This window comes from Lonchura striata, chromosome 5 (assembly GCF_050655825.1).
Source record: "Lonchura striata isolate lonStrDom1 chromosome 5, ASM5065582v1, whole genome shotgun sequence".
Classification (NCBI taxonomy): domain Eukaryota; kingdom Metazoa; phylum Chordata; class Aves; order Passeriformes; family Estrildidae; genus Lonchura; species Lonchura striata.
The window spans coordinates 56,079,707-56,093,585 of record NC_140707.1 but is presented as its reverse complement, the minus strand read 5'-3'; the positions used below and the strand labels follow the sequence as shown (position 1 = coordinate 56,093,585).

The following is a 13,879-nucleotide window of genomic DNA, read 5'->3' as shown; positions in this document are numbered from 1 at the left end:
ATCAGCATCAGATTTTTGAATGCCCAGTTATAAAAGCTCAACATTTATTTTGCTGGCTAAATGGATGTTCTCTTCAAAACTGGTTAAAAACCACAACAGAAAGAGGTGAATGGGGGATAAGGGGGAGTGGAATAACAAGCAAATCAGGTAGTAGAAATTATTTGCCATATCGTCAAAATGCAAAATTTTGATGGTTTAATGATTTCTGGGTAACACGTGGACAGAAATGTCAATGTTTCAATATTTTCACCTGCTTCCTGTTAGACAGCCAATTCCCTTCATTGGTAGATCTGCATGCATTTTCTGTTTGTGACACATTCTTGAGAAGTTCATATAGGTGATAGTTTAATACACTGATTGCCTCCACTAATTTCTCTAACATACCTCTTACACTTGCTATCACTTCCAGGCACAGCCCTGCTATCCTAACTCTAGCAGCCCTTATCTGAAAGAACCTGGGAAGTCTGTTGGAAAGATTTGACATTGGAAGCAAATGCCAAATGCCCACATCCCCCAGGAACGTCTGTTTAGAGATGAACGAGAGCCTTGGAGTGAAAGATTAATATTTTATCTACTGGTGGGCTGCTCATTTCCCTGCCTTCTATATTGTTCAGTCAGGAAGCCTTTTAATCTTAAGTTCAGTGTGTGGCTATTTCAGAAGAGGTCCTGCGGGAGGAAAAAAAAAACTTGTCCAGTTAAATTGAAATAAATTACTTTTACACAATTATGGTCAGTGAAGTCCCTTCATCCCCCAGTCCTTTATGATCCATTCTCAAGAAGGTGGATCCACCCACTCTTAGTGGTCAGTTCAGGGAAGTTGTAGTGGATTTTGTTAACACCTCATGGACATTTCTGAGCTTTGGTGCATGAGAGCTCTGTCCTGCAACTTGACAAAAAAAGTGTATTTCTATATTAGTTCAGGAAGAAATGCTGGCTTATTAAGTAGTGCTACAGGAAGGATGTAGAATGCTATGTAGGATGTTATAAAAGCTGTAGGGACGACTATTTGCTCCTGAATTTTCTCAGTGAAACTGGACTACCTGATGAGATTATAATTCTAACTAAATTTCTAGTTTAATATAAACACAAGAAAGGCTTCATGGGAAATTTTGGATGTTTTATTATGAACATGTCTGAAGAATGCATAATTTCCTTTCTTTAAAGAAACTTCCTGTTGTATTATAAGGATTTTGGGAAAAAATAGTATGTACCTTTAGACATGCATCAACAAGCCTTTTTACTAGAGCTGAAAGTATTTTGTTTCCTTCCTTTGATGGCACCACTAAAATGGGAGATGAAATGTCTGGTTTAATTTTTGATCATCTCATGTTTCAAGCTTAAAGCCTGTTGCTGAGTTTATGATGTATAAGTGCATATGGACTCTATGCAATTCTGTGTTAAATCTGTGAAAGCAGCATTTTTATTAGATGTGTCTATTATTCTCTCATTAAAATGCACATACATTGCTGTGTGCCTGTGTGACACAGGAATGTGGAAGAAAATGAAGTACTAAATAAGACACTCTTAAACCTGTCTTACATTTTTTCACAATAGAAATTGTGATACCAATTGTAACACAGAGAAGGGCATATTTACTAAAAAAAAAAAAAAAAAAAAAAAAAAAAAAAAAAAAAATTGGTTTAAACTATTCAAGAAACTCTCCTCCAAAACCAGGTTTCTTTGTATCTCCTGTGTTCTTAGCATATTGAGTAAGATAGTTACCAGGATAGAGGTCATTGTGGCAAAGCAATATTTTGATGTTTTCATAGTGAAAAGTCAGTTGAACAGAGGCTGTCACTGAAGACTGAGGTACAAAAGTTGTTGAGTACTGAAGCTTTCTCTTCATCTGTTGTTACCAGTTTACCAATGATGTTTATCAGGGGGTTTGTTTGATTTTCCTTTTCTGGCTAACTTACCAATAGAAGCCCTTCTTGTTATTATTGGTGTCCTTTGTGAGGTTCAGTTTCAGCTTTGCCTTAGCCTTCCTTACCCCATCCCTTCATCTCTATACTCTTCCCAGGTTACATGTCCTTGTCTTCACCGTCTGTGCATTCTTCTCTTTGTCTTTAGTTCAGCCAGGAGCTCCCTACTCTGTCTCAGCTATGCCAATCTCTTGCCTTCCTTGTACAATTTCTTGCTCCTGGGGATTGCCAGGCTGCCTTCCTAGAGGAATTATTCCTTTCAGATATTTCCCTGGTGTTTCCCTGTGTCTTCTGTTAGGACTCCCTGGCTCATGTCCCTAAGACTGCAGGTATGGTCCAGGGTGGCTAGCACAGTTCAAAGTCACTGCAAAGAGCCTGTCCCTCCGGTCTGTCTGTTTTCTTATCTTCTCACATTTGCCAGGGACAAGCTTCATATCGCACCTCTACCCCCTCACATCGAGTGCAAAGCCTCACCAGCGAGCCCCACTAGCTCCTGAGCAAAGACTCTTCCACCACTGAGAAAGCTGAATCCCGTCTGCTGCCGGCGTGCCTGGGGCTGCGCAGAACCACTGCATTGTCGAAACCCCCAGAATTTCGATGATGACACCAGCGGACTCAGTTTGTCCATTTCTTCCCACGTTGCTGCCTTCAACTGTAACGGGAGGAGACAGTAACCCCCGTGTGCCGCCCCGTTCCTACGCTCGGCGGCCCGGCAGCCCTGCCCGGCCCGGGCCGGCCGCCGTCCCTCGGCCCGAGCCGGCAGCGGGAGGCCGAGCCGGCCGGGGCGCCGCTCACGCCCCCGGGGCCATGGCGGCGCCGCGGCCCCCGCGGCTGCACGGCCCGCCCGCCGCCAGGCCTGCCCCGCGCCCCGGGCCCGCCGCGCTCCGCGGGCAGGAATCCCCCGCGGCTTTAAACAGTTAAGCTTTGCTCGTCTTGATGATGACTGAGAGTTTTGCTTCCTCACTTGCCATCAGTATTAGCAGAAATCTGAGGGATTTAAGCTCCTCACACATCAGTGTGAGCCCTGGCAGCGATATTCAACAATGCAAGAGCAGATAATGAGGTGATCTGAGATGTGAACAACTGTTCAGATCCTAATATTGCAATTTCACTTGCAACATTAATAGCTTCAGTTGTTTAATTTTGAAGGTTATCCAAAAAATCAGAAATTTACTGTTCTTTGCTCTCTGGCATCCTTTTATTGGGATAAGGACTGTTTTGAAACACCAGAATGTTCCTTTGGGGGTTCATGTACCTATGAGATTAGCTGTCAACTAATATAATGCATGCATGTGAATGGATATCTATCATTGCTTTCACTGAGGCTGATTAAGTCTTCTCTGATATGATTTAACAAACATATGGATGAGGCTCTGTTTGGGGAAAAGCCTGTTCTGGCAGCAGCTTGTTTTGAAAAAACATGAACAATTGAAATAGGGAATGTTCTGCATTTATTGTAAACATGTCCTCTTTTGCTCTATGTTTGTCCTAAACTATGGTTGAAACCATCTCTACAAATGCAAGAATTTATGTAGTCCTTTATTTTTTTAAACTATATACCTCTCCACATTGTTGAATTGAGAATGTAGTTCATCCTTTGATTTTAGTAAAACTACTTGTTAAACTTCTGGAATTTTATGTAGCTCTTATTTTCAGAAATGGACTCTCCCAGGGAACTTGTAGAAAAGTAAGCACTGCTTTAAGGCAAATGGCAGCACTTTTGTGAGAGTACAGGTTCGCAGAGAAAGTGTTCCAATTAGAAACCAGGATTTATGACTTCCTACCACTTGCTTAAGTCACTAAGGCCACTGTCATGTGAGATAGCTCCTAGGTGGAGTATCTACAGTGTTCTTCCAATACCTAACTCCTGCTTAAAATCTCTGCGGTATTGATTGCAGCTGTGCCTTGTGCATTGGCTTTATAAGAAGACCATTTCTGTTACACATCAGTAAACAGCTTAATTAGCTGCTTTAGTGTAGTCTTCCTGTGAATTTATTTCTATAATATAAAATACTTTAGGATCAACAGTTCTACGTTCACTTAGGATAGCTATTACTAATGGAAGAAAATTAAAAACTAAGACATTTACTCTCTTTTTAGTGATAAGCAAGCTGAGCACAGTAATCCACTAAGCTGTTTAAGTGACAAAATATTTATAAGAATGTTTTATGTTCTTTATTGTGAACTTCCCATCTTGTTCTTAAATTAGTACAACACGTTTTCCTTAGAAGACAGAATAAGACAGGCCATGATTTTGCCGTAAGGCTGTTACTAACACTTCACCAGAAACATTATTTGAATAAGAAAAAACATTTTTACTAGCACACAGGAAAAGAAAACTCACTAATGCTGTTTTAATGATGCCAGCTCTTGACTTCCATCTTCTTGACTTATTTTTGTCATATCACAGGCAGGCACTGCTTTCCACTGAGAGGCTCACCCAGTCTACACGGGACTATGCCAGGTGTGGTAAGGTGGATACCTGTTTCAAAAAATCATAGCATTCTGAATGAATGAATTCTGCTTTCTTCATACCATGTGAGCCTTGGATCCTGATGCTGAGTAATCTGAAGAGTGAAAAATCAGCCCACAGGCTCGCAGATTTTGTGTTGGTTTACAATATACACAGTAGTTATGGGCTCTAATTCAAATTGTGTGAATTTTATGGAATCTATGAAAGCTATGTTACGCTGAGTTACATCAGCTTAGCCACTTCTGTGCATACTCAAATTTAGTTCAGTAAGGAGATGTTATGACTCAGGTTTAAGATAATTGCCTATAGAGAAAGGGAAGTTCTAACTGTTTCATACAACCTCAATATTTTATGTTTCTTCTGCATACTTTTCTGGTGTTTCCTGCTGAAATTCACTGCATTTATTACAATAATAATTTAAGGAGAATTAGGGAATAAATATACTAACATCTCACAAAAAGTGTGACTTTTTTTCTAATACTGTCACTCTTCTTCCTATTATCACATAAAGTTCTTAACAGTCACATGAAATATATCTGGAGGTAAGGGAAAATATCTTTTTAAGTTTGATATCACCCCATCCTGGTTAATAAGTGTTGGGAATCATAAGGATCTTTTGATGTCAAACTGAATGGCTGTGCCACAGGCTGTTGCGAAACAAACAAAAAAGGAATCAACCACAATACCAGATTTATGTATCTGAAACCTCTAAATCATACATGAAATGAAATACTAACTGTGAGTGTAGAACAACTATAGATTTCTGTAGTTTATTGATTATCAAGTAAGCTGGAATCTCTGTCCTCCATGCAATGCTTCAGCGTTGTATTGCTTGTAAGAAAATATGACTGTAGTAAATGCCTGAGTTCTGAAACTATTCAGCATCATAAAATTGCTTCTGCTAGGAAAGAGTTGTGGCCCACTTCAGAATCAAGGCATAACCATGTTGTATGTTTAAGTTTTAGAGAATGGGGTTACAATGCCACTCTGATGGGATGTTGTAAATCTTTCTGCTTTAATTTCTAAGTGAAGCAGCCCAGACACATTGTGAATAAGTTCAGAGAATGAACCTAAAGTAGCTGTATTTTAAAGAAATATCTGATTTAGGTCTTATATGCAAAAAATTAATCTGGTTTCGTAAGATTATACAGGAATTTGGTTTAAAATGAATCCAGCATCTTCAAATCCTAAATGTGGTACCATTATATCAGTGGATGCTAAGGAACCTGGCCTCATCTTGCCATTAGTAACACTAGCAACAGAGAGTGGGGAAGTATGATGATGGAACAACTGAAGTATTTGGAGGTGACCCAACTTTGATTTACATGCCTTGGTAGCTTCACAGAGTGGTCGGGCTATAAAGTCCAGCTGGATGTCAGGATTGTTAGCTCTGATGTGTTGTAAAGGTCATCTGGGCTATACAGTGTCTTGGTCCCAAGGTGAGAGGTCCACAGTAGTGCTTGACGTGTAACTTTGACCTCAGACATCTCATATACTCTGGCTGACACGTGATTTATGCTTGTGAAGCTTTTAGGCTTTAAGGACATTTTCACAAGTGATAATTTTGTGAATCCAGGTAAATAGTATGGGCCAGTTTATGTTAGTGAGCCAAACAGCACTGTGGTTTGCAAAACATTTTCTGTTTCTGTTAATACCAGATCAGGTAGTGACCAGTGTTCATTAGCAGTTCAATTTCTTAGCACTATTAATACTATCAGCATTATGATTTAACGATGTAAATCACTGCCAGGGTCCTTAACCCAACACCACCATGTGTATTTTATATGCTAGCTAGTCAGAATTTTCATGTTAATTTTGCATAAGTGGTTTTCTGCATATTTTTGAACTTTTTGCACATGTAACTAGCCTGTCCAGTTCTAGAGGTAATGGGTAAAGTTCTAGAAGTAATGGGCAAAGCAAACCCTTTAGGTGTCCATTGAGTATGGATGGACAAAGAAGACTTGGAACTTTCCAGATGAGAAGAACCATATCTATGTGAAGAACATGATTCATGTAGAAGTCTTGAAAATGTTATTTAAGAATAACATTTTATGATGTTTATATTTAAGATGTAAATATATTATATTTAAGATGTAAATCAAGATGATACCCTAAGAGATTTGATTTTGATTAAGGTTTTTTTGCTTTGTGTTTCAGTGGCTGTTCCCTCACCAGCGCCAGCTTGTGAGCCTGAGCCCAAAACTAACAGGAACTACCCATCTCCACAAGTCTCCGCTTCCTCCCGACCCACTGTTATTGCTGCCATGGAAACCCCTTCTCAAGGCCGGCAGAAAGTCATGGATTGGAGAGCAGTGGTGGCCATCTTTATTGTGGTGGTAGTTTACCTGGTGGCGGGAGGACTCGTCTTCCGTGCCCTGGAGCAGCCCTTTGAAAGCAGGCAGAAGAACACAATCGCCTCACAGAAGGCTGACTTCCTTCGGGAGCACGTTTGTGTCACCGAGCTAGAACTGGAGACACTGATTCAGGTAGGCCGTGTGAAGAAGATGGTACTTCTTGGAAGTTAGGAGAAACAGATCAGTGGTTTATTGACTAGCTGAGTTGATGGGCAACAAAATTGTTCACAGAGGCAGTGTGAAGAGCAGGCTATTTCCCAGCTATTTTAAGGTCTGAGAAGCAGAAACTATTTCCAAAATATTGTAAACATAGAACCATAGAATAAGCTTGTGTTGGAAGGGACCTATCAGGATCATTAAGTTCAACTCCTGACCCCATGTAGCACATCCTGAGTCACACTATGTGCCTGAGAGAATTATCCAAATGCTTCTTGGACTCTGTCAGGCTTGGGGCTGTGACCACTTCTCTGGGGATCCTGTTCCAGTGCCCAACCACCCTCTGGGTGAAAAGCTTTCTCCTAGATCTCTCTTGACTCAGATTCAGGTAATTTTCTTGTGTCCTGTCACTGGACATGAGAATTAAGAGCTTGGTACTTGTGCTCCTTAGAATAATAAAAAGATGTGTGCAAAGAAAAGCACACTTCTTTTATTAGAAACTAATATCTGGAAAAAGTTTTTGAGAGAGGTGCAAGACTTATGCCCTCATCTCTAGAAATTTTCAAGTGGTCTTAAGTTCTTAATTCTTTCTTCAAATTAAACACAGCAGCCAGGAGGGCATTATGTTAGTAAGAATTCATATTTTGGATAGTCACTTTGGACTAGTGTTCTGAACCAGTTCTGAGAAGGTAAGTATGAAAGGGAACATCCTGTAGAGATGTTTTATTTTGCTGCTGCTTACTTGGTTCATTAGTGTCATAAGCCAGCTTTTCTTTCCAGGCTGTTTCCATGTAAAAAGAAAAGAATTTTCATGTGCTAGAAGAAAACTCTAGTTAGAGGAGGCAAAAAATAGTACTTTGAATTAACTATAGAGAAGACTTGCAGGTTGCTGAAGAAAAGACTATTTGAACTGTGAAGAAAAGAAGTGGTATCTGATTATTGAAGCTTCTACCTGTGCCTCTGGAGGTTATCTTGTCTCAACTTCCCTTCTGCCCTATCTTTATTTTACCCTATTTCTCCTAAAAGGATAGGAAAAAAGGATTCAGATGTCTTGGGTCCTGTCCTAGTTGGTGCAGGCAGCCTGGTATGTAACATCAGTCCAGAGCCGCTCCAGCTTTGTAGGAGACACACTGAGCCTGAGGTGCTTCACAAGTCTGCTGCTGTGCTGTAGGTATGCTGCTTCCAGAACTTAGTGGGACACAAACCTTTTGGACTTAGTTCTCTGTGCATATCCCTTGTTAAATACTGTAGGTCTACCCTCAGATACAGCGCCTGCATGACTATCAAATCACTGTAAGTGTACGTAAATCACTCTTAGGCTGATTGGTTCTTAAAGTTCTTTGTGGGATAGGTAGAAATATTTAAGGAATGGGCTTTGAAAGTTGTTACTTTTGATTAAACCAGAAAAATATTGGTAGCCTTGGTCCTTAGGAAATGCTGTTGTGGAAAAGTGAATAAATGTGAATTTCTAATGAGGGCCCCTAATCACTGTATAAGGGGTACTGAGAATAAGTAGGGAGGGAGTATATAGAAAAGTTACTAAAGAATTAGTTATTAAAAGCTGTTTGCAAATGAAAAGCATCCTAATAATCCTAACTGCGAAATATCAGAGCATGAAAGGCAATTGAAGCAACTCTTTGTATTCTTGATAGGAATCTGCTTGGAAAAAATAATTGTAGAGGGAGATAATAAGTATTGGATTAGAATGATCTGTGAAGAGGAATTAGTAGAGCTAGGCAAAAAAAGGACAAGAATTTTATTTTCCTATCAAATTCCTATCCTTGAAAATGCACAGGTTAGGTACATCTTTGACTGTCTCATCACTTAAGAGGGGTATTATACTGCTCCTTGAAAAAGATTTGTCTTCTTCATACTTGGGATCTTACGGAGAAATTACAGAAACATTAACAAATGAACCAGATAAAAACCTTTCTTCATGAAGAAACCAGAAACAGTATGTTTTGCTCCTCTCTCCTCATCAGCTGCACTGGCTTCCAGCTATCTTGTTTCTTATATAAGTGGAATTGATAAAGTGTACTTCAGGCTGAAATGTAGTTTTGTTTCAATCTCTTTGGGAACACAGGATTCAATTGTCCCAGTATCACCACGAATGCTGGGCTTCTGCCTTTAGTTCCACGTAGACCATGTCTTTTTTCTTACAGGGGAACTGTACTGTGGTGGTACCAAAGGGGCTGAGAGTATAATATTCATCTATGCAATGATAGGGAGCAAAACAGAAAGTTGTGATCAAAAATACATGTTTCTAAAAACAAATAATATCAAGTACTTTTATTTACTTCAGTAGTTTTGTCATTCTCTTCACCCTTACCTGCCTGTTTGCTTTAGCATACATCCATTACCTGAACATCCAGAAAGACAATTTCAGCCCTTTGGGGTATTTCAGATTATTGCCTTCCCTGAAATGGGTGGCATTTCGAAAGAAAAAATTACCATAGGTTGGTAGTTATTCAGTAAAGAAGATTGCACTTTCAATTTATAAACTATACTGAAAAAATACTGTGTACTTGTAAACTGTGCTTGTAGCTCCTCTGGAGAAGGAAAAAAGGATCAGTAAAGGAACAAATGGGAAACAGTTTTGGGTACTTTCGTGACCTGTTACTGTCAACAGTACTTTAACTATAAAAATAGCTGAAACTACTAGTTTAAAATATCTTAAATATGTGAGGCTTGTTAACATTGTGTTTAACACTCTGGAAATTAGCTTTTTTTTTCCTACTCTGAGATAACCTGAGGATGAGCCTTCTCAGGTCATTGCTGCCTATCTGAAGTTTCAGATGGGAAACTTGCAAAATGTCATGGTCTGTGTGAACGGGGACAGTCTTGCCAGTAATAGTATCGTTTACATTTTCTGTCAGTTTCCATCTAGCAGGATAGCTTTGTGTAGGTGGACTTGTGGTGGTAGTAGTAAGGCATCTTTTTCTCATGCATGAGCTGAAATTGGTTGTTTAAGTGCTGTTAGCTGCAGGCTGCTGGCTGCTTTTGTTTTGCTGCTCTCTTTTTGTCCTCCATCACTGTACACAAAATGCTATGTAATAAAAGACAGCATTGGAATAGTTGGATATTTATAAATGAATGATGTCAGTGAAGCTTTAAAGAAAAAAATGATTTTTTTTCTGGATGAGAAAGGAGCCTGAGAATCTCAAAGCTATCTAAAGCAACAGGATACTCCTTCACTTCAGGGGTTAGTGCTTGGCCCTAAAAGACTTGCTAAACTGTGTAATCTCAAGTGTGATTTAAGTGTAATTAGCTTGCTGACATTTACAGACTTAAGGGGAGGGCAGACAGCATTCCTTGGCAGAAGTAACCAGGGTAGCTGACAGTGTGTCATGGCCTATTTAAACGGGCAACCTGTCTGTTATGCTGATTTATGCTGTTCTGCATAAACCAACAAATGATCTCTGCTTTCACATCACCTGCAGTATGCCAGCAACTGGTACAGAAGCCCTTCCAAAGGGTTTGGTCTGAAACACATCCGTTCTCTATATCCCTATTTCTTGAGGTATAGACATGTGCTGAGGAGCCCTGGCTTTCTGCCCACATGAAATGAAACCAGTCCAGCGTGTAGCTTGCTCATGCTGTAGTTTCTCTATCAGCTTAGCCTGGCAGGTAGTAGCTCTACTTTTAAAAAAGGCTGTCCTGTACTGATCTCTTTAGATGTAGCTGTCTCTGCTCTTGCCCATACGCCTCTCCTCCCACTCCTTTCCCTTTTGTGAGGCAATGTGATAAATAACTAAAAGCTGGTAAGCAGATTAGCTGAAACTTGCCCAGGCTAAAAAAGCAGTAGAGGAACATTTATGTCCATGAAGTCAGTTGGAAATATAGGCAAAAAATGAGTGAGAAAAATGGAAGTGGAAGAAAGAATGAGGTAAATAAGCCACCAGTGGAAAGAGAGGAAAGTGTATCATGAAGGCTAGGGAGAGAAGCGGTGTTAAATGGATTTGTTTAAAAGTCAGTGCTAAACCCATAAGAGAATGTGAGGTTTTAGAGAAGATCAAGAGAGAGCTCATAGACATGATCAGTAAGAAGTGAGGCAATGGTAAAATGGAATGGCTAACCTTGTTTTGCACATAGACTGTGTAGGAAAATATGAAATAGAAAACCACCATGACAATTCATAGATCATAAATCACAGGGAAAAGAGAATGCAAACAATTAAAGAAAGAAAGAATTAAAGAAATGCAATAAGAAAAGTCAAACCTGAGTTGATAGGTGGGAATTCCATGTTGAACAAAGACAAAGACAAAGAGGATGCAAAAGATAGCACTTTGCTTCATTTGTTGAGCCCAGCAATAAGATCACTGAAACTACCAAGGCTAAAGATTGGTGGCAATATTTAGGAGGAGGAGCAAATAACAGAAAGAGAAGGACTGACAGTAGTGTCAGCAGCTGATGACAGCAACATGAAGTGAGGTTGGAGCAGAATGGGAGAAAAGCAAAGAGCTAGAAATATTAGGAGGCAGAAAAAGAGAAGCTTGGTTCCTCTGCAGTGGTTTTATGGAAATTAGACTCAGTTGGGAACATTTGGAAGAAGAAAGGCAGTAATTTCTGCTGCTGCTCAAGAGTGAGGTCTGAATTTCTCTATGATGAAGAATAGCTTGTATGAGATCTAAAAGCAAATTGAAAATACATGCCTGAGGGCATCTCAAAAGTCAACTTAAGAGCAATTCAAATGAGGATACCGGATGCTGATGAGAGATTTATTTCTGTGCTTTGTAGGCTGATGTATTCAGCTCTGTCTTCCTTTGGACGGTGAGGCTACAATGAAAAGTGAATGTGTATGTCCCCATGATACAATGTGGTGCATTTTTAGAAATTCCTAACAAACATTCAGGAGGCTGATATGTTTGTCTGGTTTGATTCAGTATTATGTGGGACACAGGACAGTGACCAGGAAGTGGTATAGCTACCTCAGCTTCTATCCAGAATATACTTCATTCAAGCACTGTCTGGGAGTCTCTGTATCATGCTGTATTTGTGGAGATGAGATCATATGTAGTGTGGCAACTGGGAAGTTTGAGCTGATCACAAAATTTATTTATGATGTTTCCCTAGATATCTTATTTGCTAATTTCAAACAGGGTGTATATATATATATATACCATATTTTTTTCTTTTGCTAGCATAAAATATAAATTACTTAATCAATTACTGATTGTCTTGGAATTTAAAGCCTTGGCTGATTAGATTCAGTTGATTTCACAAATATTATTTGTATTTACTACCTTTCTAAGCTGCTTCTTTCATGAGCTGTTACCAATAAGGAATTTTTCCTTTGGTAGTAGTTGCTACAAGAATGATATGGGTGAATTTGTGGTGTTGGTCCTTTACTTCTCAATTTCTTTGTATCTTTTGTCATTTGTTTATGCAGTGTATCTTTCTTCCACCAGTTTATTCAGTTTAGTTGTATATTCAACTTATGTGTAAAGAAGAGGCTACTATACTATGAGCACATATTAAAAACTTAAATTGAAGCTGTTTCCATGGTCCTGGAAATTTCCCTTTGGAGCCTATGCCAACTAGCATAGGATACAGTAAGGCATGCATAATGCTGATACTTTGTATTTTTTTTTGCAGCATGCTGTTGATGCTGATAGCGCAGGAGTCAGTCCCGTTGGAAATTCCTCTAACAGCAGCAGTCACTGGGACCTTGGAGGTGCCTTTTTCTTTGCTGGAACAGTCATCACTACTATAGGCATGTTTATTGTTTATTTTTTAAAAAGACACAGTCACACTGAGGCATAGATAATGAAATAAATTTGAGGAAGGTAGGCAACAAAGAAATAAAGTAGCTGAAGTGTATTTCTCTGTTAGAAGAAGACATGACTCCAGCATGTGTTAAGGGCACTGAGTCTTTGGGTAAGTGTCAGAAGCTGTCTACATAACTAGGGTAGAATAGCAATGCTGAGTTGAAAACAGGTAACACTCCTGCAGGCTTTATAAACCTGTTCTTGATGTAGATTGAAGCAATCTACAAGCAACTGCTTGAGAAGAAGAAATTCTTCTCATACCCTCCTCCTTTCCATAACTGGAAATGTATTCTTATAATTATTACACCCTTTTTAAAATTCTTATTTGCTTTCATACTAACAGTTGGAAGGAATTACACAAATGATACATTGTGTAAAAAAAAACCTATTTTTTTTTTTCCTTTCTAGAATTCATGACCTTGATTATTACACATTTCTCTGAATTAAATGAAGAGTATACTGAACTGCTCAATAGTTTTTCTTGAACCACTAATTTTAATAAGATAATTATTCAAGCCCTTATCATCTCTCTCCCCATGCATTGTGTCCAATATATTTAGTATTTGATCTCTGAATGTTAGCCTTAGATATGCTAAGGGTTTTAATCTCTCCTCTATAAGCCAGTTCCTCTCTTGAAGAATGTTCAATAAGCTTGGATTTCAGAAGGCGGTCTGAAGGAAAAAGAAAATAAACCAACAGCATTGTTGATACAATTAATCTGCAGACAATTATACAGTAGTTTTATAATTTTAAACTTGATATTGTGCTGTCATAATAATCAGATCAAGAGATCTAATTATTTGGAAATCACTGGCAAATTGTTGATTTTTATTTTCATTTTCTATGAGTATTATTCTGCTTTAAATATTGTACAAAGTGCTTCTCCACATTACAGCTGTGCTGCATGCACTTGATAATCACATAACCCTTCAATAAAGTGTGAGAATCTGACTAAATTCTGTAGGCTTTTTATGCAGGCAATACAATAACAACAACAAAAAAATCTTGTGGCAGTTAAAGACTTGCTGTGGTGATCATCTCTAATAGTAGAGTCTGTGCCTTTGGCTCTGCCTTTTCTTTGCTGCATAGAGTGTACAATCTGTGTTCCTCTATATTAAGCTACATTACTATGTACTTTTGATGGTAGCATAAAACCAAAGGGTGGCAAGAAAGAAAACATTTCTGATTCATACATAAGAAACTCCC

The 13,879-nt window shown here is 39.0% G+C and overlaps 1 protein-coding gene across 4 annotated transcripts in view; it reads left to right on the top strand.

The window, feature by feature from the left end:
* Window positions 1–13,879, top strand: part of KCNK10 (potassium two pore domain channel subfamily K member 10) — a 52,456-nt gene that overhangs the window by 17,774 nt on the left and 20,803 nt on the right. For 2 of the 4 annotated variants that reach the window (XM_085580624.1, XM_077783998.2), the window contains exons 3-5: window positions 4,333–4,386; window positions 6,553–6,881; window positions 12,501–12,618. In XM_085580624.1, coding sequence (XP_085436750.1) covers window positions 4,333–4,386; window positions 6,553–6,881; window positions 12,501–12,618 — 501 coding nt within the window. The remainder of the gene's footprint in view (window positions 1–4,332; window positions 4,387–6,552; window positions 6,882–12,500; window positions 12,619–13,879) is intronic. The other 2 variants (XM_077783999.2, XM_085580626.1) reach the window with 1 other exon arrangement.